General features: G+C 45.6%; 1 protein-coding gene across 1 annotated transcript in view; it reads left to right on the top strand.

Moving 5' to 3' along the window:
- The window catches only part of JAKMIP2 (janus kinase and microtubule interacting protein 2), a 194,418-nt gene that overhangs the window by 117,463 nt on the left and 54,213 nt on the right, over positions 1-22,742 (top strand). The window contains exon 2 of the mRNA XM_060240562.1: positions 17,283-17,552. Coding sequence (XP_060096545.1) covers positions 17,424-17,552 — 129 coding nt within the window. The 5' untranslated portion in view covers positions 17,283-17,423. The remainder of the gene's footprint in view (positions 1-17,282; positions 17,553-22,742) is intronic.

Below are 22,742 nucleotides of genomic sequence, written 5' to 3'. Positions count from 1 at the left end.
GGGGGGAGGGGGTAAAAATGCCAGATGAACACCATCACTGTCCTCAATCAAACTCATAGCTGAATATCTCTGCTTTATAGGCCCTGTGGAACTGTATCAAGTCATGCTGAGCACGGATGTTACTTGGCAGAGTTCCCCCAGGTCTGCTCCTCTAATATGTGGCCAGCATGGTATAGTAAGTTTTTAAACAAAGATGCTAGAGAGTAGGATCTAAAACAGGTCTAAAACAAAATGGAAATAAAAGTATTACATTGATGTATACTGTGTGTAGTAGGGTTAAAACATTTATTCCACTTCTCCTGGAGTAAACAGCTGCTTTGGAAGGTGGGCACCATGGAAGTATAACCTACTGAGGTCCCTGCCCTCTCCAAACTCCACCCTCCCAGGCTCCACTCTCAAAGTTCCAGCTTTTTCCAAACCCAGAGTTGGCAGCCCTAGAAGAGCCATTAGGATATTATCCCCAGGAAACCAGGAGCATCTATAACTTTAATTATTTTAAAATAATGTATTACTGTGCTTATTTTATCTAACAGCTTAAACAAATAGCACAAATACAAAGAGGGAGGGTCTGAATGGACTCCAAAGACAAAATCCTTGGCATGTTTCCAAAAAAAAAGGTCCCCTGAATAAAATGTCTGTTTTGGAGGGTGGAGTTAATGGCATGACACTCTTCTGAGGTCCCTCCTCTCTTCAAACTCCACCCTCTCCAGGATACACCCCCCCCCCCAAATCTCCAGATATATCCCAACCCAGAGCTGGCAACCCTATATACTTAACAAGTGTGGGAGGGACAATTTTGGTAAGCTCAGGGCTTTTTTTGTAGAAAGAGCCCAGCAGGAACTTATTTGCATATTAGACCACACACCCCATTCAGTCAGTTACTTTCCACATATTGACACAGAACAGTACAGTGTCATTAGCTGCATTTCATGGAAGTGTGTTCTCACACAGCGTAATGAGAGACATTGTTTAGCCCCTCCCCCAACACGGCTGGAGAGAGAGAGTCACATGTGGTGGAATGGGCAGCGGTAGGCCCAGCTTCTCTTTGGAGGGGGGTGCTTGTGGGTGGCTCCGTGTTTCTCCCTGTCTTTGCAAGACCATTAGAGGCTGGAGGCAGCAGAGAAGACAGAGCGCATGGTCTGGGAGTGCACGGCTGCCTAATGCCTTCCCTCTGCTGGAGACCTTTTTTTTTTATCCAGAGCACTGGCCAAGCTAGCCAGAACTGCATTCCTGTGGTTTCCTACTCCAAAAAAGCCCTGGGTAAGCTCTTATTGAAGAAAATCTTTTGTTGTTGTTCAGTCGCACAGTCGAGTCCGACTCTTTGCGACCCCATGGACAAAGTCACATCAGGCCCTCCTGTCCTCCACCATCCTCCGAAGTCTGCTCAAATTCGTGTTTGTTACATCAGTAATGCTGGCCAGCCATCTTATCTTTTGCTGTCCCCTTCTTCTTTTGCCTTCTGTCTTTCCAAGCATCAGGATCTTTTCCAGGGAGTGCTCCCTTCTCATTTGGTGGCCAAAGTATTTGAGCTTCAGCTTCAGCATCTGACCTTCCGGGGAACAGTCTGTGTTGATTTCCCTTAGAACTGACTGATTGATCTCCTTGCAGTTCAGGGGACTCTCAGAATTCTTCTCCAGCACAACATCTCAAAAGCATCTCTAGTCTTCTGCGTTCGGCCTTTGAAGTAAATCTTAGGCAAGCTCAATTCATGTGGACTCCATACATCCTCCTTCCCTTGCTAGAATGTATCTGGATGAGCTGGGGTAAGGATTGAGGGGCTCTGTGGGCTGGGAGGAGCTTATATTATAAGACTCTGTTAACATTTAGCTCAGCAGATCTCATCCTGTATTCTCAGTGTTGTGTACTAAACTTTATATTTGGCACAAAGCTTTTGCACGCACCCAGGCAGCAGTGGGAATGCTAGAGACCTTTTGATACGCTAGATCTGGATGCTAAGCAGTAACCAATAAGCAGTCTTGGTGCAAAACTTGATTTGGTATGGGGATCTGGAGGGTGATCTGGAGGGTGGCTCTTTTGCATGCATATAAGTGGGATCACAGCCCCACCATTTTGTCTTAGTATGTAGTATCAATAAAGCATGTTCCTGTTTGAACTCTAATGCATCGAACCCAGTATTTAACACTCAGGCAGGTTGAGCTTCTTTGGACCCACAGCTTGTGTGCTTTTCTTTTCCCTGAAAACATTAGAAAATAGTATTTGAGGATTCTGTACACTGCCTTCTCACACCCTGGACCTGGATAAAAGAATGAAAGGCAGTCAATATTCAGCAACAAATAAAAATGTAGAAAACAATTTTTAAAAAAGGAAAGGAAAAGAGGGGAAGGAGATTTTAAAGTCTGTTTTAGCTTAGCTCTAAACTTAATGCTGAGTTGACTTGAGGGCTGGTATTCTGGTACTGAGCAAATATAAATGAACAGGAAAATAATCTATATTAAACATCAAGGTTTCAATTTCTTTGCCTAGTTGCTCATGAATTCCTTGGAGGCAGAGATCTGTCCTTTTTTGTGTGTGATGAAACTCTGTGCAGCACCAAATCCATTGGTAGCAGTGTACAAATAATCATCTTTCATTTCCTCTGGGGTTAATGTGAACTCTGCAGTGCACGATGGTGTACCCCTAATTATCTACTGAAGATGGTGCTCCTGATTTGTGGATTTTTATGAACACTGGCATCAGACCACTTAGAACAGCTAACTGCCATCACCACTTACTATTTACAGTAATCACCTCAATTTACTTATGTATGTGAGCACAACTGTATAGGAAAATTGTCAAACTCAGAGTAAGCAATGCATTTTAGCAACTACTAAGCCTTGCAGTTTATATAAATTGTTTGAGCCAGCTGTTTCATGCAGAGTTGGTTCACTGCACAATAGAGTTACCTGGTCCCCCCCCCCTCAGCCACCAAAGGGGGGTGGGGGGTGGGATAGGGTTTCCAGATTCAGGCTGGGGAAACTCCTAAGGTACAATGCCTTAGAGTCCCCCCTCCAAAGCATCCATTTTCTCCAGGGGAACTGATCTCTGTGGTCTGGAGATTAGCTGTGATTCTGGAGGATCCTTAGATCCCAACTGGAGACTGGCATCCCTGCTGCACAAACAAAACAAGCAGTGCCAGCTCTAGAGCACATGGTGCCCCAGGCAGGCTGCCTGCCACGGCGCTCCCCGACCGCCCCCTGCCACTAGACCCTCCCTTCTGCGCCCCGCGCTCACCGCAATGAGGCTGCCTAGTTTGCCTTTCTCTCTCTCCCTGCTGCCAGCCCCCTTCCTTCCTGTCCGCCATGTCTCCCTTCCCATCCTTCGCGCCTCCCTTCCAGTCTGCTGCGCTTTGCCTGCCCCCACCACCACTTGCTGCAACAAGGCTGGCCCTACCAGCTTTGAAGCAGCTGGCAGGAGCGCATTTTAAGAAGAGAAAGCTGGAGGAGACTTCTCTCCCTTCCTTTCTGGAACCGGCTTTCTCTTCTCAAAACACAGCCCTGCTGGCTGCCTCGAAGCTGGTAGGGCTAGCCTCATCGTGGTGGGGGGGGGGGCGTGCAGAGCGCAACAGACTGGAAGGGAGGCACGGAGGATGTGGCAGACGGGAAGGAAGGAAGGTGGCAGCAGGGAGAGAGAGGCAAAGTAGGCAGTTGTCTTGGGCACCTGGAGAGGGGGGGAAGCCCAATTTGGCAGTTCCCCTTCCCGGTGTCCTAGGCAACTGCCTAGTTTGCCTAGTGGGCGAGTCAGCCCTGAAAACAAGCGGCTGTTTGTGGCTTCAAAATGGCAAAGAATTATGCCCCGGGAGGTTGCAGCAGGTATGGCAAGTCCGTTGTCACCCACTGCACCAATGCTATTGCCACTGGCAACCGAAGTGGGCTGCAAGGCTGCTGCTTCTACAATCTGCTGGATGGTATTGTATTGCCAAAAGCAGCACACACCTGCTTTTATGCAACTACGCAAAAAAATGCACACACCTCGCAGGGCTTTTTTTTTTTTTTGCAAGAATGCACAGAAACCTAGTTCCGGCTGGCTTGGCACCATGGGGTGCGGCCTAATATGCAAAATGAGTTCCTGCTGGACAATGGTGAAACAACGGTGATGCTAGGGGGTGTGGTCTAATATGCAAAATGAGTTTCCTGCTGGACTTTTTCTACAAAAAAGCCTTTCCTTCTCTTACGGCATTTCACACAAAATGCACACACCTCTTGCTATTTGTTTATTTTATTTATTATATTTTATTTTATTTTTATACCAACCACTCCCTGAAACAGGACTTAAGGACTTAACAACGAACCACTAAAACAAACATATCATAAGAATAGAAACATTAAAATTACAATAAAATTCAAGTAGTATTCAATGCAAACAGATGGCAGTGGAAACTTCCAGTTTGGGTACCAGGTTGAAGGGGGGGGGAGGGGGTAAAAATGCCAGATGAACACCATCACTGTCCTCAATCAAACTCATAGCTGAATATCTCTGCTTTATAGGCCCTGTGGAACTGTATCAAGTCATGCTGAGCACGGATGTTACTTGGCAGAGTTCCCCCAGGTCTGCTCCTCTAATATGTGGCCAGCATGGTATAGTAAGTTTTTAAACAAAGATGCTAGAGAGTAGGATCTAAAACAGGTCTAAAACAAAATGGAAATAAAAGTATTACATTGATGTATACTGTGTGTAGTAGGGTTAAAACATTTATTCCACTTCTCCTGGAGTAAACAGCTGCTTTGGAAGGTGGGCACCATGGAAGTATAACCTACTGAGGTCCCTTCCCTCTCCAAACTCCACCCTCCCAGGCTCCACTCTCAAAGTTCCAGCTTTTTCCAAACCCAGAGTTGGCAGCCCTAGAAGAGCCATTAGGATATTATCCCCAGGAAACCAGGAGCATCTATAACTTTAATTATTTTAAAATAATGTATTACTGTGCTTATTTTATCTAACAGCTTAAACAAATAGCACAAATACAAAGAGGGAGGGTCTGAATGGACTCCAAAGACAAAATCCTTGGCATGTTTCCAAAAAAAAAGGTCCCCTGAATAAAATGTCTGTTTTGGAGGGTGGAGTTAATGGCATGACACTCTTCTGAGGTCCCTCCTCTCTTCAAACTCCACCCTCTCCAGGATACACCCCCCCCCCCAAATCTCCAGATATATCCCAACCCAGAGCTGGCAACCCTATATACTTAACAAGTGTGGGAGGGACAATTTTGGTAAGCTCAGGGCTTTTTTTGTAGAAAGAGCCCAGCAGGAACTTATTTGCATATTAGACCACACACCCCATTCAGTCAGTTACTTTCCACATATTGACACAGAACAGTACAGTGTCATTAGCTGCATTTCATGGAAGTGTGTTCTCACACAGCGTAATGAGAGACATTGTTTAGCCCCTCCCCCAACACGGCTGGAGAGAGAGAGTCACATGTGGTGGAATGGGCAGCGGTAGGCCCAGCTTCTCTTTGGAGGGGGGTGCTTGTGGGTGGCTCCGTGTTTCTCCCTGTCTTTGCAAGACCATTAGAGGCTGGAGGCAGCAGAGAAGACAGAGCGCATGGTCTGGGAGTGCACGGCTGCCTAATGCCTTCCCTCTGCTGGAGACCTTTTTTTTTTATCCAGAGCACTGGCCAAGCTAGCCAGAACTGCATTCCTGTGGTTTCCTACTCCAAAAAAGCCCTGGGTAAGCTCTTATTGAAGAAAATCTTTTGTTGTTGTTCAGTCGCACAGTCGAGTCCGACTCTTTGCGACCCCATGGACAAAGTCACATCAGGCCCTCCTGTCCTCCACCATCCTCCGAAGTCTGCTCAAATTCGTGTTTGTTACATCAGTAATGCTGGCCAGCCATCTTATCTTTTGCTGTCCCCTTCTTCTTTTGCCTTCTGTCTTTCCAAGCATCAGGATCTTTTCCAGGGAGTGCTCCCTTCTCATTTGGTGGCCAAAGTATTTGAGCTTCAGCTTCAGCATCTGACCTTCCGGGGAACAGTCTGTGTTGATTTCCCTTAGAACTGACTGATTGATCTCCTTGCAGTTCAGGGGACTCTCAGAATTCTTCTCCAGCACAACATCTCAAAAGCATCTCTAGTCTTCTGCGTTCGGCCTTTGAAGTAAATCTTAGGCAAGCTCAATTCATGTGGACTCCATACATCCTCCTTCCCTTGCTAGAATGTATCTGGATGAGCTGGGGTAAGGATTGAGGGGCTCTGTGGGCTGGGAGGAGCTTATATTATAAGACTCTGTTAACATTTAGCTCAGCAGATCTCATCCTGTATTCTCAGTGTTGTGTACTAAACTTTATATTTGGCACAAAGCTTTTGCACGCACCCAGGCAGCAGTGGGAATGCTAGAGACCTTTTGATACGCTAGATCTGGATGCTAAGCAGTAACCAATAAGCAGTCTTGGTGCAAAACTTGATTTGGTATGGGGATCTGGAGGGTGATCTGGAGGGTGGCTCTTTTGCATGCATATAAGTGGGATCACAGCCCCACCATTTTGTCTTAGTATGTAGTATCAATAAAGCATGTTCCTGTTTGAACTCTAATGCATCGAACCCAGTATTTAACACTCAGGCAGGTTGAGCTTCTTTGGACCCACAGCTTGTGTGCTTTTCTTTTCCCTGAAAACATTAGAAAATAGTATTTGAGGATTCTGTACACTGCCTTCTCACACCCTGGACCTGGATAAAAGAATGAAAGGCAGTCAATATTCAGCAACAAATAAAAATGTAGAAAACAATTTTTAAAAAAGGAAAGGAAAAGAGGGGAAGGAGATTTTAAAGTCTGTTTTAGCTTAGCTCTAAACTTAATGCTGAGTTGACTTGAGGGCTGGTATTCTGGTACTGAGCAAATATAAATGAACAGGAAAATAATCTATATTAAACATCAAGGTTTCAATTTCTTTGCCTAGTTGCTCATGAATTCCTTGGAGGCAGAGATCTGTCCTTTTTTGTGTGTGATGAAACTCTGTGCAGCACCAAATCCATTGGTAGCAGTGTACAAATAATCATCTTTCATTTCCTCTGGGGTTAATGTGAACTCTGCAGTGCACGATGGTGTACCCCTAATTATCTACTGAAGATGGTGCTCCTGATTTGTGGATTTTTATGAACACTGGCATCAGACCACTTAGAACAGCTAACTGCCATCACCACTTACTATTTACAGTAATCACCTCAATTTACTTATGTATGTGAGCACAACTGTATAGGAAAATTGTCAAACTCAGAGTAAGCAATGCATTTTAGCAACTACTAAGCCTTGCAGTTTATATAAATTGTTTGAGCCAGCTGTTTCATGCAGAGTTGGTTCACTGCACAATAGAGTTACCTGGTCCCCCCCCCTCAGCCACCAAAGGGGGGTGGGGGTGGGATAGGGTTTCCAGATTCAGGCTGGGGAAACTCCTAAGGTACAATGCCTTAGAGTCCCCCCTCCAAAGCATCCATTTTCTCCAGGGGAACTGATCTCTGTGGTCTGGAGATTAGCTGTGATTCTGGAGGATCCTTAGATCCCAACTGGAGACTGGCATCCCTGCTGCACAAACAAAACAAGCAGTGCCAGCTCTAGAGCACATGGTGCCCCAGGCAGGCTGCCTGCCACGGCGCTCCCCGACCGCCCCCTGCCACTAGACCCTCCCTTCTGCGCCCCGCGCTCACCGCAATGAGGCTGCCTAGTTTGCCTTTCTCTCTCTCCCTGCTGCCAGCCCCCTTCCTTCCTGTCCGCCATGTCTCCCTTCCCATCCTTCGCGCCTCCCTTCCAGTCTGCTGCGCTTTGCCTGCCCCCACCACCACTTGCTGCAACAAGGCTGGCCCTACCAGCTTTGAAGCAGCTGGCAGGAGCGCATTTTAAGAAGAGAAAGCTGGAGGAGACTTCTCTCCCTTCCTTTCTGGAACCGGCTTTCTCTTCTCAAAACACAGCCCTGCTGGCTGCCTCGAAGCTGGTAGGGCTAGCCTCATCGTGGTGGGGGGGGGGGGCCGTGCAGAGCGCAACAGACTGGAAGGGAGGCACGGAGGATGTGGCAGACGGGAAGGAAGGAAGGTGGCAGCAGGGAGAGAGAGGCAAAGTAGGCAGTTGTCTTGGGCACCTGGAGAGGGGGGGAAGCCCAATTTGGCAGTTCCCCTTCCCGGTGTCCTAGGCAACTGCCTAGTTTGCCTAGTGGGCGAGTCAGCCCTGAAAACAAGCGGCTGTTTGTGGCTTCAAAATGGCAAAGAATTATGCCCCGGGAGGTTGCAGCAGGTATGGCAAGTCCGTTGTCACCCACTGCACCAATGCTATTGCCACTGGCAACCGAAGTGGGCTGCAAGGCTGCTGCTTCTACAATCTGCTGGATGGTATTGTATTGCCAAAAGCAGCACACACCTGCTTTTATGCAACTACGCAAAAAAATGCACACACCTCGCAGGGCTTTTTTTTTTTTTTGCAAGAATGCACAGAAACCTAGTTCCGGCTGGCTTGGCACCATGGGGTGCGGCCTAATATGCAAAATGAGTTCCTGCTGGACAATGGTGAAACAACGGTGATGCTAGGGGGTGTGGTCTAATATGCAAAATGAGTTTCCTGCTGGACTTTTTCTACAAAAAAGCCTTTCCTTCTCTTACGGCATTTCACACAAAATGCACACACCTCTTGCTATTTGTTTATTTTATTTATTATATTTTATTTTATTTTTATACCAACCACTCCCTGAAACAGGACTTAAGGACTTAACAACGAACCACTAAAACAAACATATGATAAGAATAGAAACATTAAAATTACAATAAAATTCAAGTAGTATTCAATGCAAACAGATGGCAGTGGAAACTTCCAGTTTGGGTACCAGGTTGAAGGGGGGGGGAGGGGGTAAAAATGCCAGATGAACACCATCACTGTCCTCAATCAAACTCATAGCTGAATATCTCTGCTTTATAGGCCCTGTGGAACTGTATCAAGTCATGCTGAGCACGGATGTTACTTGGCAGAGTTCCCCCAGGTCTGCTCCTCTAATATGTGGCCAGCATGGTATAGTAAGTTTTTAAACAAAGATGCTAGAGAGTAGGATCTAAAACAGGTCTAAAACAAAATGGAAATAAAAGTATTACATTGATGTATACTGTGTGTAGTAGGGTTAAAACATTTATTCCACTTCTCCTGGAGTAAACAGCTGCTTTGGAAGGTGGGCACCATGGAAGTATAACCTACTGAGGTCCCTTCCCTCTCCAAACTCCACCCTCCCAGGCTCCACTCTCAAAGTTCCAGCTTTTTCCAAACCCAGAGTTGGCAGCCCTAGAAGAGCCATTAGGATATTATCCCCAGGAAACCAGGAGCATCTATAACTTTAATTATTTTAAAATAATGTATTACTGTGCTTATTTTATCTAACAGCTTAAACAAATAGCACAAATACAAAGAGGGAGGGTCTGAATGGACTCCAAAGACAAAATCCTTGGCATGTTTCCAAAAAAAAAGGTCCCCTGAATAAAATGTCTGTTTTGGAGGGTGGAGTTAATGGCATGACACTCTTCTGAGGTCCCTCCTCTCTTCAAACTCCACCCTCTCCAGGATACACCCCCCCCCCCAAATCTCCAGATATATCCCAACCCAGAGCTGGCAACCCTATATACTTAACAAGTGTGGGAGGGACAATTTTGGTAAGCTCAGGGCTTTTTTTGTAGAAAGAGCCCAGCAGGAACTTATTTGCATATTAGACCACACACCCCATTCAGTCAGTTACTTTCCACATATTGACACAGAACAGTACAGTGTCATTAGCTGCATTTCATGGAAGTGTGTTCTCACACAGCGTAATGAGAGACATTGTTTAGCCCCTCCCCCAACACGGCTGGAGAGAGAGAGTCACATGTGGTGGAATGGGCAGCGGTAGGCCCAGCTTCTCTTTGGAGGGGGGTGCTTGTGGGTGGCTCCGTGTTTCTCCCTGTCTTTGCAAGACCATTAGAGGCTGGAGGCAGCAGAGAAGACAGAGCGCATGGTCTGGGAGTGCACGGCTGCCTAATGCCTTCCCTCTGCTGGAGACCTTTTTTTTTTATCCAGAGCACTGGCCAAGCTAGCCAGAACTGCATTCCTGTGGTTTCCTACTCCAAAAAAGCCCTGGGTAAGCTCTTATTGAAGAAAATCTTTTGTTGTTGTTCAGTCGCACAGTCGAGTCCGACTCTTTGCGACCCCATGGACAAAGTCACATCAGGCCCTCCTGTCCTCCACCATCCTCCGAAGTCTGCTCAAATTCGTGTTTGTTACATCAGTAATGCTGTCCAGCCATCTTATCTTTTGCTGTCCCCTTCTTCTTTTGCCTTCTGTCTTTCCAAGCATCAGGATCTTTTCCAGGGAGTGCTCCCTTCTCATTTGGTGGCCAAAGTATTTGAGCTTCAGCTTCAGCATCTGACCTTCCGGGGAACAGTCTGTGTTGATTTCCCTTAGAACTGACTGATTGATCTCCTTGCAGTTCAGGGGACTCTCAGAATTCTTCTCCAGCACAACATCTCAAAAGCATCTCTAGTCTTCTGCGTTCGGCCTTTGAAGTAAATCTTAGGCAAGCTCAATTCATGTGGACTCCATACATCCTCCTTCCCTTGCTAGAATGTATCTGGATGAGCTGGGGTAAGGATTGAGGGGCTCTGTGGGCTGGGAGGAGCTTATATTATAAGACTCTGTTAACATTTAGCTCAGCAGATCTCATCCTGTATTCTCAGTGTTGTGTACTAAACTTTATATTTGGCACAAAGCTTTTGCACGCACCCAGGCAGCAGTGGGAATGCTAGAGACCTTTTGATACGCTAGATCTGGATGCTAAGCAGTAACCAATAAGCAGTCTTGGTGCAAAACTTGATTTGGTATGGGGATCTGGAGGGTGATCTGGAGGGTGGCTCTTTTGCATGCATATAAGTGGGATCACAGCCCCACCATTTTGTCTTAGTATGTAGTATCAATAAAGCATGTTCCTGTTTGAACTCTAATGCATCGAACCCAGTATTTAACACTCAGGCAGGTTGAGCTTCTTTGGACCCACAGCTTGTGTGCTTTTCTTTTCCCTGAAAACATTAGAAAATAGTATTTGAGGATTCTGTACACTGCCTTCTCACACCCTGGACCTGGATAAAAGAATGAAAGGCAGTCAATATTCAGCAACAAATAAAAATGTAGAAAACAATTTTTAAAAAAGGAAAGGAAAAGAGGGGAAGGAGATTTTAAAGTCTGTTTTAGCTTAGCTCTAAACTTAATGCTGAGTTGACTTGAGGGCTGGTATTCTGGTACTGAGCAAATATAAATGAACAGGAAAATAATCTATATTAAACATCAAGGTTTCAATTTCTTTGCCTAGTTGCTCATGAATTCCTTGGAGGCAGAGATCTGTCCTTTTTTGTGTGTGATGAAACTCTGTGCAGCACCAAATCCATTGGTAGCAGTGTACAAATAATCATCTTTCATTTCCTCTGGGGTTAATGTGAACTCTGCAGTGCACGATGGTGTACCCCTAATTATCTACTGAAGATGGTGCTCCTGATTTGTGGATTTTTATGAACACTGGCATCAGACCACTTAGAACAGCTAACTGCCATCACCACTTACTATTTACAGTAATCACCTCAATTTACTTACGTATGTGAGCACAACTGTATAGGAAAATTGTCAAACTCAGAGTAAGCAATGCATTTTAGCAACTACTAAGCCTTGCAGTTTATATAAATTGTTTGAGCCAGCTGTTTCATGCAGAGTTGGTTCACTGCACAATAGAGTTACCTGGTCCCCCCCCCCTCAGCCACCAAAGGGGGGTGGGGGTGGGATAGGGTTTCCAGATTCAGGCTGGGGAAACTCCTAAGGTACAATGCCTTAGAGTCCCCCCTCCAAAGCATCCATTTTCTCCAGGGGAACTGATCTCTGTGGTCTGGAGATTAGCTGTGATTCTGGAGGATCCTTAGATCCCAACTGGAGACTGGCATCCCTGCTGCACAAACAAAACAAGCCGTGCCAGCTCTAGAGCACATGGTGCCCCAGGCAGGCTGCCTGCCACGGCGCTCCCCGACCGCCCCCTGCCACTAGACCCTCCCTTCTGCCACGCTCTGTTGCACCCCACACTCACTGCAATGAGGCTGCCTAGTTTGCCTTTCTCTCTCTGCCAGCCCCATTCCTTCCTGTCCATCATGTCTCCCTTCCCATCCTTCGCGCCTCCCTTCCAGTCTTCTGCGCTTTACCTGCCCCCCCCCCCACTTGCTACAACAAGGCTGGCCCTACCAGCTTTGAAGCAGCTGGCAGGGGCACGTTTTGAGAAGAGAAAGCTGGAGGAGACGTCTCTTCCTTCCTTACTGGAACCGACTTTCTCTTCTCAAAACGCAGCCCTGCTGGCTGTCTCGAAGGTGGTAGGGCCAGCCTCATCGTGGGGGGGGGGGGGGCATGCAGAGCGCAACAGACTGGAAGGGAGGCACAGAGGATGTGGCAGACGGGAAGGAAGGAGGCTGGTGGCAGCAGGGAGAGAGACAGGCAAACTAGGCGGTTGTCTTGGGCATTTGTGGGGGGGAGCCCAATTTGGCAGTGCCCCTTCCTGGTGTCCTAGACAACTGCCTAGTTTGCCTAGTGGGCGAGTCAGCCCTGAAAACAAGCGGCTGTTTGTGGCTTCAAAATGGCAAAGAATTATGCCCCGGGAGGTTGCAGCAGGTATGGCAAGTCCGTTGTCACCCACTGCACCAATGCTATTGCCACTGGCAACCGAAGTGGGCTGCAAGGCTGCTTCTTCTACAATCTGCTGGATGGTATTGTATTGCCAAAAGCAGCACACACCTGCTTTTATGCAATTACGCAAAAAAATGCACACACCTCGCAGGGCTTTTTTTTTTTTTGCAAGAATGCACAGAAACCTAGTTCCGGCTGGCTTGGCACCATGGGGTGCGGCCTAATATGCAAAATGAGTTCCTGCTGGACAATGGTGAAACAACGGTGATGCTAGGGGGTGTGGTCTAACATGCAAAATGAGTTTCCTGCTGGACTTTTTCTACAAAAAAGCCTTTCCTTCTCTTACGGCATTTCACACAAAATGCACACACCTCTTGCTATTTATTTATTTTATTTATTATATTTTATTTTATTTTTATACCAACCACTCCCTGAAACAGGACTTAAGGACTTAACAACGAACCACTAAAACAAACATATCATAAGAATAGAAACATTAAAATTACAATAAAATTCAAGTAGTATTCAATGCAAACAGATGGCAGTGGAAACTTCCAGTTTGGGTACCGGGTTGAAGGGGGGGGGAGGGGGTAAAAATGCCAGATGAACACCATCACTGTCCTCAATCAAACTCATAGCTGAATATCTCTGCTTTATAGGCCCTGTGGAACTGTATCAAGTCATGCTGAGCACGGATGTTACTTGGCAGAGTTCCCCCAGGCTGGGGCCAGGGCACTAAAAGCCCTGGCCCTGATTGAGAACAGCTGGACCACAGCCCTTGGGCTGGGGACCACAAGCAAGTTCTTATCAGCTGGGCGTAATGTCCTGTGGGGGGTGTACCAGGAGAGGAGGCTCCAATGATATATAGGTCCCAGACCATTAAGGGCCTTAAAGGTAAGCACCAAAACCTTAAACCTGATCTGGTGCTCAACCAGTAACCAGTGCAGCTTGCATAGCACAGGTCAAATGTGTGCTGTCCTCGGGGTCCCTTTTCATGCCATTACACACGGAAGGTGTATACCTCCTCTTATGCCATTGCCATCCAAGGTGAGTTGTAGAGGTTCTTCCTCTCCACTCCATATATGATGCATAGTGGGAAGAGTGAGAGGAGGCTTCTCTATACCCCATCTTGGATGGATCCAGGGTGGGCAACAGCAGCAAGAGAAAAATTATAGGCCTCTTCTTATATCACCAGTATCCATCCAAGACAAGACAGTGAAACCTGAGCGGCACAAGTGAAGTTATCCACTTTCTCTACTGCTGGCAATCCCACAACCTCTGAATCCTGCCTGGGAGCCTTTTGGGGCTTCAGGGAGGAGGATATAAGAGCATCTTGGTAGCTTAAACTGGCCCTTGTTTTCTACCATGTAGTGGAATTTTATGATATTAATTAAGTCCTATACTTGGTTCTTGAACACCCAATTCATAGCCCTACTGTCAAAGCACTGGGCACCTTATCCTTCAGTGGCCTTGTAATAATGTTATGTCATCATTCTAAGCTGTGCAAGCAAGCTTACTCAATGCATTTGTGCTAGAGCTTGTTATCTCACTAGTTCAGTGTGTCACAGCTGCCTGCATAAATTTGTAACAAAATAAAAATGGCACACATATGTCTGTCTGCGTAAAGATACAAAATCTACTATATCATATGTAAAACAGTAGATTTTGTATCTTTCTGCAGACGGACCATAAGCAAGCCTTTTTAAGGGTATCAGGAAACTCATTTCTGTACCTCATCTCCATTTTTCCAGTCTCCCCTCCCCTGGTCTTCATGTATTATGGTTATATTGTACCTTCCTTTGTCTCCACACTATCTTGATAGCATGGAGTCATTCCATCTGTGTATCAGTGATATGTTTAACCATCATTCTTTATGCTCTCAGCCATAAATAGCCATGGCATCTTATATCAGAAGCCAAAGCATCCATCTTTTATGGGCCATTGCTCTCTTATAGTAAGCTGACCTTAAAACAGCACATCTAGTACACACTGAGCAATGTTCAGACTGCAGGACCACAGTTGGCAAAGTGTGCCATCTGCAGCATTATTAGAGAGTTTAGATGAGGGGGGAAACGTGCAGCCAGTGGGAACAAACATCTATGGAGCAGTTTCTTCCCACTGCTATAATGACATTCCAAGCTTTAGCAATAGCCGTGTGGTGTCATTCTTGATTTTAAACAAGCATCTCCTAGCAGAAATTATCCCTAGTTCTCCCCCTCCCCTTTCTCGCTAACTCAAATGGGCATCCTTCAGAAATGTTACTCTTTCACTGTTTTGTTTTTAGGGGTATATTGCTTTTGGTTCAATCCTATAAGCAAACAGCCATTGGACTGCATAATGGGGCTGCCATACAGGCTGCTACTAGCCCTGGTATTTTTACATCAGATCCCATGGGCAGTTTACATTGGGATCAATGAAACTTATCTTGAGCTGATGGGCTCCTGCTAATTTGCACATTTAATTAGCATAATTGGACATTTCTGTGATCAGCAGTATGGGAATTGTGACAAATTCTCTTTCTCTTCAGCTGGGTCTTCCAACAGACTTTCCAACAAAAAAAAGCTTGTGGTATTGCCAACTCCAAATGTTCAAAAATGAATATGCGGGTCCTTTGATTTTCCTTCTGTTCTGAGCTTTCAGGATGCATTGCCATTGCATTTCTGTCCTCTTCAGTACAACAACAGAAGATAAAAAATAAAAATGATACTATTTTATTTCAGAGTAATCACCCATTCCTACATAGCATTGCCAGACAGCTGTTTGGAGATCTGGTCTGTGCCTTAAATAAGTACTTGTTCAATTGGAGATGCCAAGCCATTTGCTGAATGTAAAAGCCATGTAGAATAAACGTCAAATGTTTGAGAGCCACAAGGCTTTTTTGAGCAGGAACGCACAGGAGCGCAGTTCCGGCTGGCTTGGTGTCAGGGGTGTGTGGCCTAATATGCAAAAGAAGTCCCTGCTGAGCTTCTTTCTACAAAAAGCCCTATGTAAAACATTGGTGAGGTCAGGGGCGTGGCCTAATTTGCAAATGAGTTCCTGCTGGGCTTGTTCTACAAACAAAGCCCTGGCCACAAGACATGAATGTCAGATGTGGATGGGAGGGAGGGAGGGAGGGATTTAAATGCTTTCTCCAAGCCAACCAACAGGGCAGTGGGGGCTTCAGGAGCCACACAATATGTCTGAAAAAGCCACCTGTTGCTCCAGAGCCGCAGTTTGGCCACCCTGCCATAGTATCGTCCACCCATTCCTTTCCCTGAAGTTCTGCTTCTTATAGCTGAGGGTACAAAAAGACCAGGGAAGACAGAACCAGGAGAAACTGAATTTTAAAGGCACAGAACAAAACACAATATGATACTGATGGTGTGAATCACATCAGCAAATGTCCATTAGTCTGTGTTTAGGGTTTCCAGATCCAACTCAGGAAACATCTGGGGACTTTGGGATTCAACCAGGAAACTTTGGGGGTGAAGCAAAGAACAAGGTTGTGACAAGCTTGATTGAACTCTGAAGGGAGTTCTGGCCATCACATTTAAAGGGACCACGTTCCTTTTCAATGCTTTCCTTCCATTGGAAAAATTAGAGGATGGCGGCACCTTCTTTGGGGGCTCAAAGAATTGGACCTCCTGGTCTAATCTTTTTGAAACTTGGGGGAGCAGGTTGTGAAGAGAGGCCCCCCAGAGCCCCAGATACTCATGGATTGGTTCTCCCTTTTACCCCGTTGGGACCAGTCTCCATAAAGTATAAGGGAGTGCCCAGGGGACATTCAACCCCCACACACACTTTCTAATAACCCTGAAGCGGTGTGGGGGGGGGGGGTCTCCAAACCAGGGGACCCCATGCCCTCAACTGAAGATTGGCAACCGTACATACACTCCAGGAAGAGCGCAAGAAACCACTTGACTAGTGTATGACCTTTTTTTTGGTTATCCCATTCAGACCACATATTTCCTACATTCCAGTGCTACCAGCTACAAACAGGTTCTGTTAGTTCCTGCCAGCCTCCAGGTGGGACCTGGGGATCCCCTGGAATTACAGCTTATCTCTAGACTACGGAGATCAGTTGCCCTGGAGAAAAATGGACTCCATGGCCTTGAGGATGGACTCCATGGCCTTGTATTCCGCTGGGCCCCCTATCCTCCCCAGGCTCCATTCCCAAATTTCCAGGAGTTTCCCAACCTGGATATGGCAACCCCACCCCCCATTACTTGCCAGTAGCCAGAGGGGGATGGAACCTGACAATCCTATGGAAGTGAAAATGACAAAGTCTAAAAATGATGGCTGGTTCCTAGTTGATCACTGCTCTGTTTTAATGTATAACCATTACAATTGGTTACATGCATCTGTTCATCTGAGCGCTAAATGAAACACAGCTGAAACTGGAGAATGAGATCCTATGATCCTTAAGTAAATGACAAAGTCTCATTGGCCAAGTTTCTATGCATATGTTTGAGAATTAAATTCTGAACAGAGAACTCCAAGAAGACATCTGACTGAGGATTGTGTGTCTTTTGATTAGTCCTTGAAATAATGTTTGTGAAACATATTTAAGAATGTTGTGCCCTGGTGTTTCTTATTAGCATCTCTTTCATCTTGCTATACACTCACTGATTTCTCTCTCATGTTTTGCCGTCTTATTTATTATAGGACTTCCAAAGGAGCAGATGAGGGAATCTTGAGTAATGTCATACAGTGAGTGTTGAGACAACTTGGATGGAAAGAAATCAAAAATGGCCGTTCCGATTTGAACACAATTTCTCACACACAGAATCACAATAGCTAACAGCCATGTCAAAAAAAGGACGCAGCAAGGCCGAAAAGCCTGAGGCACTCATTATGTCCCTACAAGCTGCCAATGAAGATCTCAGGACCAAACTAACAGACATTCAAATTGAGCTTCATCAGGAGAAATCTAAGGTGAGTGAAGAACGGGTAGTAAAGGGCCAGATGATTTTAAAAGGTGATCACAGGACAAATAATTAACGAAAGATGCCTTTCATTCCTTCTGGGGTAGATAGATCATATTTATTCATGCAGTTTATTCCTGACTTACACCAAAGTGAATTTTGAAGAGTGTTTGGCTTATGAATACCATATTCTATGTATCCATCTTTTATTCTTACTTCACTATGTAGCTCAGAGTTCTCTAATTTTGTTGAGCCTTGCAGGCACCTTTTTGAAAGGATAGTTGGTGACATCACAAAATGGCTGTGGGGGTAGAGAGGGATCACAAGTGCTAGGAGAGCCCCCAAAATGTTTGGAGGTTCCACACCAGGTGGGCTTCATCTGAGCAGGAAACCAATGATATTCTTTTGGGGGAGTATTTTTGTATTTGTGTCCCTGGAAGACACAGGGCGTTTTCCCACAGAGCTTACCTCGGAGCGACATCCCTCTTCAGCGTCTGCACGGATTTCCCACCAACTGCTCCGCATAACCAGGAAGAGCCATGGCTTTTGCGTTGCTAACGTAAACTGGTTTTTAGCGGTTTACATCTGCAACGCAAAAGGTCCGGCACTTCCTGGTTATGCGGAGCAGTTGATGGGAAATCCGTGCAGACGCTGTGCGGTGAAGAGGGACCTCGCTCTGAGGTAAGCTCTGTGGGAAAACGCCCACAGTGATTTCTGGTGACCCCTACTGGAACTTCGATGTTTCAGAGATGTAGCCTGTTATTGTTTGCCTCTACATCCCATCCCTGGTAATCCTGGAGAACTTCCTTCCATGTGCTTGCCACGATGAGCCCTTCTTAGCTTCCAAGATCTGATGAGATCGAGCTTTACTGGGCTATCCAGGTCAGGGCACCAGTGATAGTTTTTGAAACTACAAACACCTGAAAAACCTTTTTAGTAGAGACAAAAGGAGAATGACTGTATGCACCAAAGCGCGGTCCCACTTTCAAAACACATCCAGGTCCTTTTTTGGGGGGATCACTTGTTTCTAGCCAATTTATGTTGACTTAGAGCTAAATTCCTCATACCATTGGAGTTCCCCTGTGTATTAGCTCTAAAAAGTAGCTGGGGAGGAGGTGGTATGGATTTGGGATGTGATACTGGGGGAGAGGGCTGACTCTCTCCCCTGTAAGCTTTCCCTAACTCAAAATGATCCAACACACTGACTTGGTAAATCTTCCATAGAAAAAAGGACAGGTACCCATTTTGTGCTGATCTTTTCCCCCTTCTGGGGCTAAAAGCAGCCCTGGGAGGCTTTTTGTATCTTGAAAAAAGTATGGGCAGAATTAACCCGTTTCCTGTCTCCCACTCTGATCCATGTCACCACTCCCATAGCTGGTTTTTAGCACAAGGTAATATTAGGCGTTCAAGTCATAGCTCTCCAGAGTCATATGTAGTTGGGTTCTGTTGGATTTTGGCAACTTCACTTCCTGAAGTCATGAGATAACTAATTGTTTGTTTATGCATGCTGATGCTTAGTTAGTTTAGGATTATATCTAATGGGCTACTCTGCACGTATTTCCCACCAGAAGCTAGGTGCCAATATGCATATTAACCAGTATTGGAAAGGTCTAATTGGGTAATCAATACATTGGGGATGGACCAGGGAGAAAGCATTGGATTACCACTTTGTGATCCTTTGTCTGAATCTCTAGTCTTTCTCATCAGTTACTTTTTAGACCTCAGAGAGTAAACATGTAGTTAGAGAAGTCTTTTCTTGTTTTCTAGAATTCCAAGTTACCCTTTCCTCACTAGATAATATTACTTTTAAAGCTAAATGTGCGTGTACCAGCTGCTTTGTACTTTTACCTTTTGCTTAACTCTGCTAAGAATCCCTAACAGGTTCTCAGACAAAATTTACCACCTTTCTCTTTCACTGAGAGTCCCATGCCTTCCCTCCTGACTCTCTGGTGAAGCTGTAAGACAGAGGGCGTTTTCACACTGACCTTACTCGGGAGCGACATCCCTCTTCACCGCGCAGCATCTGTGCGGATTTCGCACTAATTGCTCCGCAGAACCCGGAAGAGTCGCAAAGTCCCGCGGCTTTTGCATTGCAATGCATTGCATTGCAAAAAGCTGTGGGACTTTGCGGCTCTTCTGGGTTCTGTGGAGCAATTAGTGCAAAATTCGCGCAGACGCTGTGCGGTGAAGAGGGATGTCGCTCCCGAGTAAGGTCAGTGCGAAAACGCTCAGAGTTATTCTGGAAAGATTTGGGGGCAGTCTGAGCCTGGGTACAAGGAGAATAGTTTGCCTGTGGGGGCATAAGGAGTTTTTAGGCTGTTAATATTTTTTCTGTTTTGTTTTAATATTTGTTTTATCCAACTGTTTTCATATCATTGTTACCTGGCTTGGATCCTGAGATGCTTGGGAGAAAGATGAGCACATCAGTATTTTAAGCAAATAAATGTAACTACAGTCCAGCAAAGAAACCCTCCATATACAGACCCATCTTCAGACAATGGCGGGAATGATGCAGGATATGACATACCTTTACTACGGGGGACAGTTAATTTGTCAGGTTCAGATAGGGCAAGGGAAAGTCTGGGCAGAATGGATTTTGCAAAGCTTGTGAACAAAGAGGAAGTTCTAAACAATAAGAAATAACAGGAGTGCTCTTTCTTAATTGGAAATGGTAGGCACTGTATGATCAACTGGCAGCAGCTCAGGGATTAATTACATGTTACACTAATCTGTAAAATGCATTTTATGAGAGTAAAGTTGCTCTGGAAAGGGACTATTTAGAGTAGAAAAATGGCAGAAGGAATGTTTTTCTCCTGCTGCAGTTTGGGCTCTTCAAATTTCCCTCTCTCCAAAAGCGTTTTCCTGTGAAATTTAAAAGCGGTGTTTGCAAGGCAAATTCTACATTCCCCTCTCCCTGAGCCCTCTTATGGCTGTTGGTGGATATTGCCAGTTCATCTAGGCCAGAAAAAAGCATGTTAACCAAAGTCAGTACAATTGCACCAGTCTTGATCTATACTATGCCCGTAAACAGGAAATGCAATAACTTTGCAGTGTTCTACATGAAACAAGCTCAGGATGAAACCTGTCGTTCAGATTGAATAGACTCTATTGACGATATAGTATTGGAGAATCCTGTATTTTCAGATTTAAGACCAAACTTAATTCTTCCATTACTTGGAGCTGGCTTTGATTCCCTCGATGAGATAATTTCTCGATCATTAAGAGATGTAGAAAACCAAGTTACAGTACTTGTACCCTTGGTCCATCAAAGTCAGTATTGTCTTCTCAGACTGGCAGCGGCTCTCCAGGGTCTCAAGCTGAGGTTTTTCACACCTATTTGCCTGGACCCTTTTTTTGGAGATGCCAGGGATTGAACCTGGGACCTTCTGCTTCCCAAGCAGATGCTCTACCACTGAGCCACCGTCCCTCCCCAACAGCATTTAGAACAGCATTTAGATTAAAGAGTCATCTATTGTGTGCTCCTATTCATGACAATGGTCAAAGGACCAGTAATTGGATTGGATAGGATAACAGAATGATACCATCTCATGGTGGAATGTCGCTCTAGTTGATTTTGGCCTAGTTCCTCTAATCCTGGCAGGAATTATTCTGTGTGGTGTGTCCATGGCAGTAAGGCTGGAAACAGAAGGCCAACAGCACTGTTCCTGAATTTCTATGTACTTGCATATCTCACTGCTTTGTTCAAATGGAATCCCTAGATTCTCAGTTGGAAATGCTTCTCTTACCTCTTCCAGTATGACATTTGAGCAAGGGTGTTTTATAAAATCTGTGTTAGAGCTTTGTCATTAAGTGTTTGCCCACCAAGGAGATGCAGCCAAATGTAGGTCGATGAAGCATGTGTCAACATGATTCACATATTTGCAAATTGTTGTTACCAGCCCCTGGTCATGGCAGGGCAGTTCCCATCCCCAGCCTTCCTTTCTTTCAACTGCTCAGAGTAGCCAAACCACCATGTTACTGATGGCTGGCCCCCATGCCCCTCCCCCAGTCTCCCATTGATTGCCAGGCTGGGCCTGGTAACCCTAAAATACAAATACAAAATTGTTGTACTCACACTTAGCCTTTTTGATGTACATCTTAAAGGCACAGGTTAAACTCTGCAATGCGCATAAGAGCCCTAAGAAAACTTCTTAGTATTCTAGACAAGTAATGATCTGTCTTCAAAGGGATGCCAGTCTCCAGGTGGGACCTGGGGATCCCTCAGAATTACGCCTGATCTCTAGACTAAAGAAATCCATTCCCCTAGAGAAAATGGATGCTTTGGAGGGTGGCTCTATGACATTATACCTCACAGAGGTCCCTGTTTTCCCCAGGCTTCACCCTCAAATCTGCAGGGGTTTCCAACCTGGAGCTGGCAACCCTATAGAACCCCCCCCTCCCCACTGGTGGCCAGGGAGGACCTGGTAACCCCGATTTTTCACCTAGTTTATACACGATGCAGAATGAAATGAAAATGAAGTGGTAAAAATGATTGTGCCACATGACAGACAGATAACATTTAGGGTTTCCCACATATGGTAAATTTCCAACAAGAACAAATGGACATATGAAGCTGCCTTATATTGAATCAGACCCTTGGTCCATCAAAGTCAGTATTGTCTACTCAGACTGGCAGCGGCTCTCCAGGGTCTCAAGCTGAGGTTTTTCACACCTATCTGCCTGGACCCTTTTTTGGAGATGCCAGGGATTGAACCTGGGACCTTCTGCTTCCCAAGCAGATGCTCTACCACTGAGCCACCGTCCCTCCCCAAATGGGAGTGTGTTGGGCTAGAATCAGTTTTTCTGTGTGTTTACTTGCAAGGGTGTGTGGTTTTTTTTAATTACATTTGAAAAATGTAGCTCCATTTGTGATCCAAAGTCCATCCTACCACCCTGGGATCCGACCAGGTTTTTTTTCTATGTGTGCAGACCTGATCTATATAAACTACAAAAAACCTCACAAATGCCCTATATTTATAATTATGTTTATTTCATTTGTAGTGAGCAGTTTGGCCTCACTATTCCGAACTGGCAGGCCAACCACAATAGCAAGCCCCTGAGGTTCTTGGTGAAGGCTTTTTAGAAATCTGTCCAGCTAGCTGTAATTGACGACTTTGACTCTTTCACCAATAAGCATTGCTTGAGGCGCAACAAATCTAGGCTGCCACTAGATTCCAGAACTAAGCAGCAGTGCCGTAGC

This window comes from Heteronotia binoei, chromosome 5 (assembly GCF_032191835.1).
Source record: "Heteronotia binoei isolate CCM8104 ecotype False Entrance Well chromosome 5, APGP_CSIRO_Hbin_v1, whole genome shotgun sequence".
In the NCBI taxonomy this organism is placed as follows: Eukaryota; Metazoa; Chordata; class Lepidosauria; order Squamata; family Gekkonidae; genus Heteronotia; species Heteronotia binoei.
The sequence above is the reverse complement of the archived record's forward strand: the minus strand, read 5'-3'. Positions and strand labels throughout refer to the sequence as shown.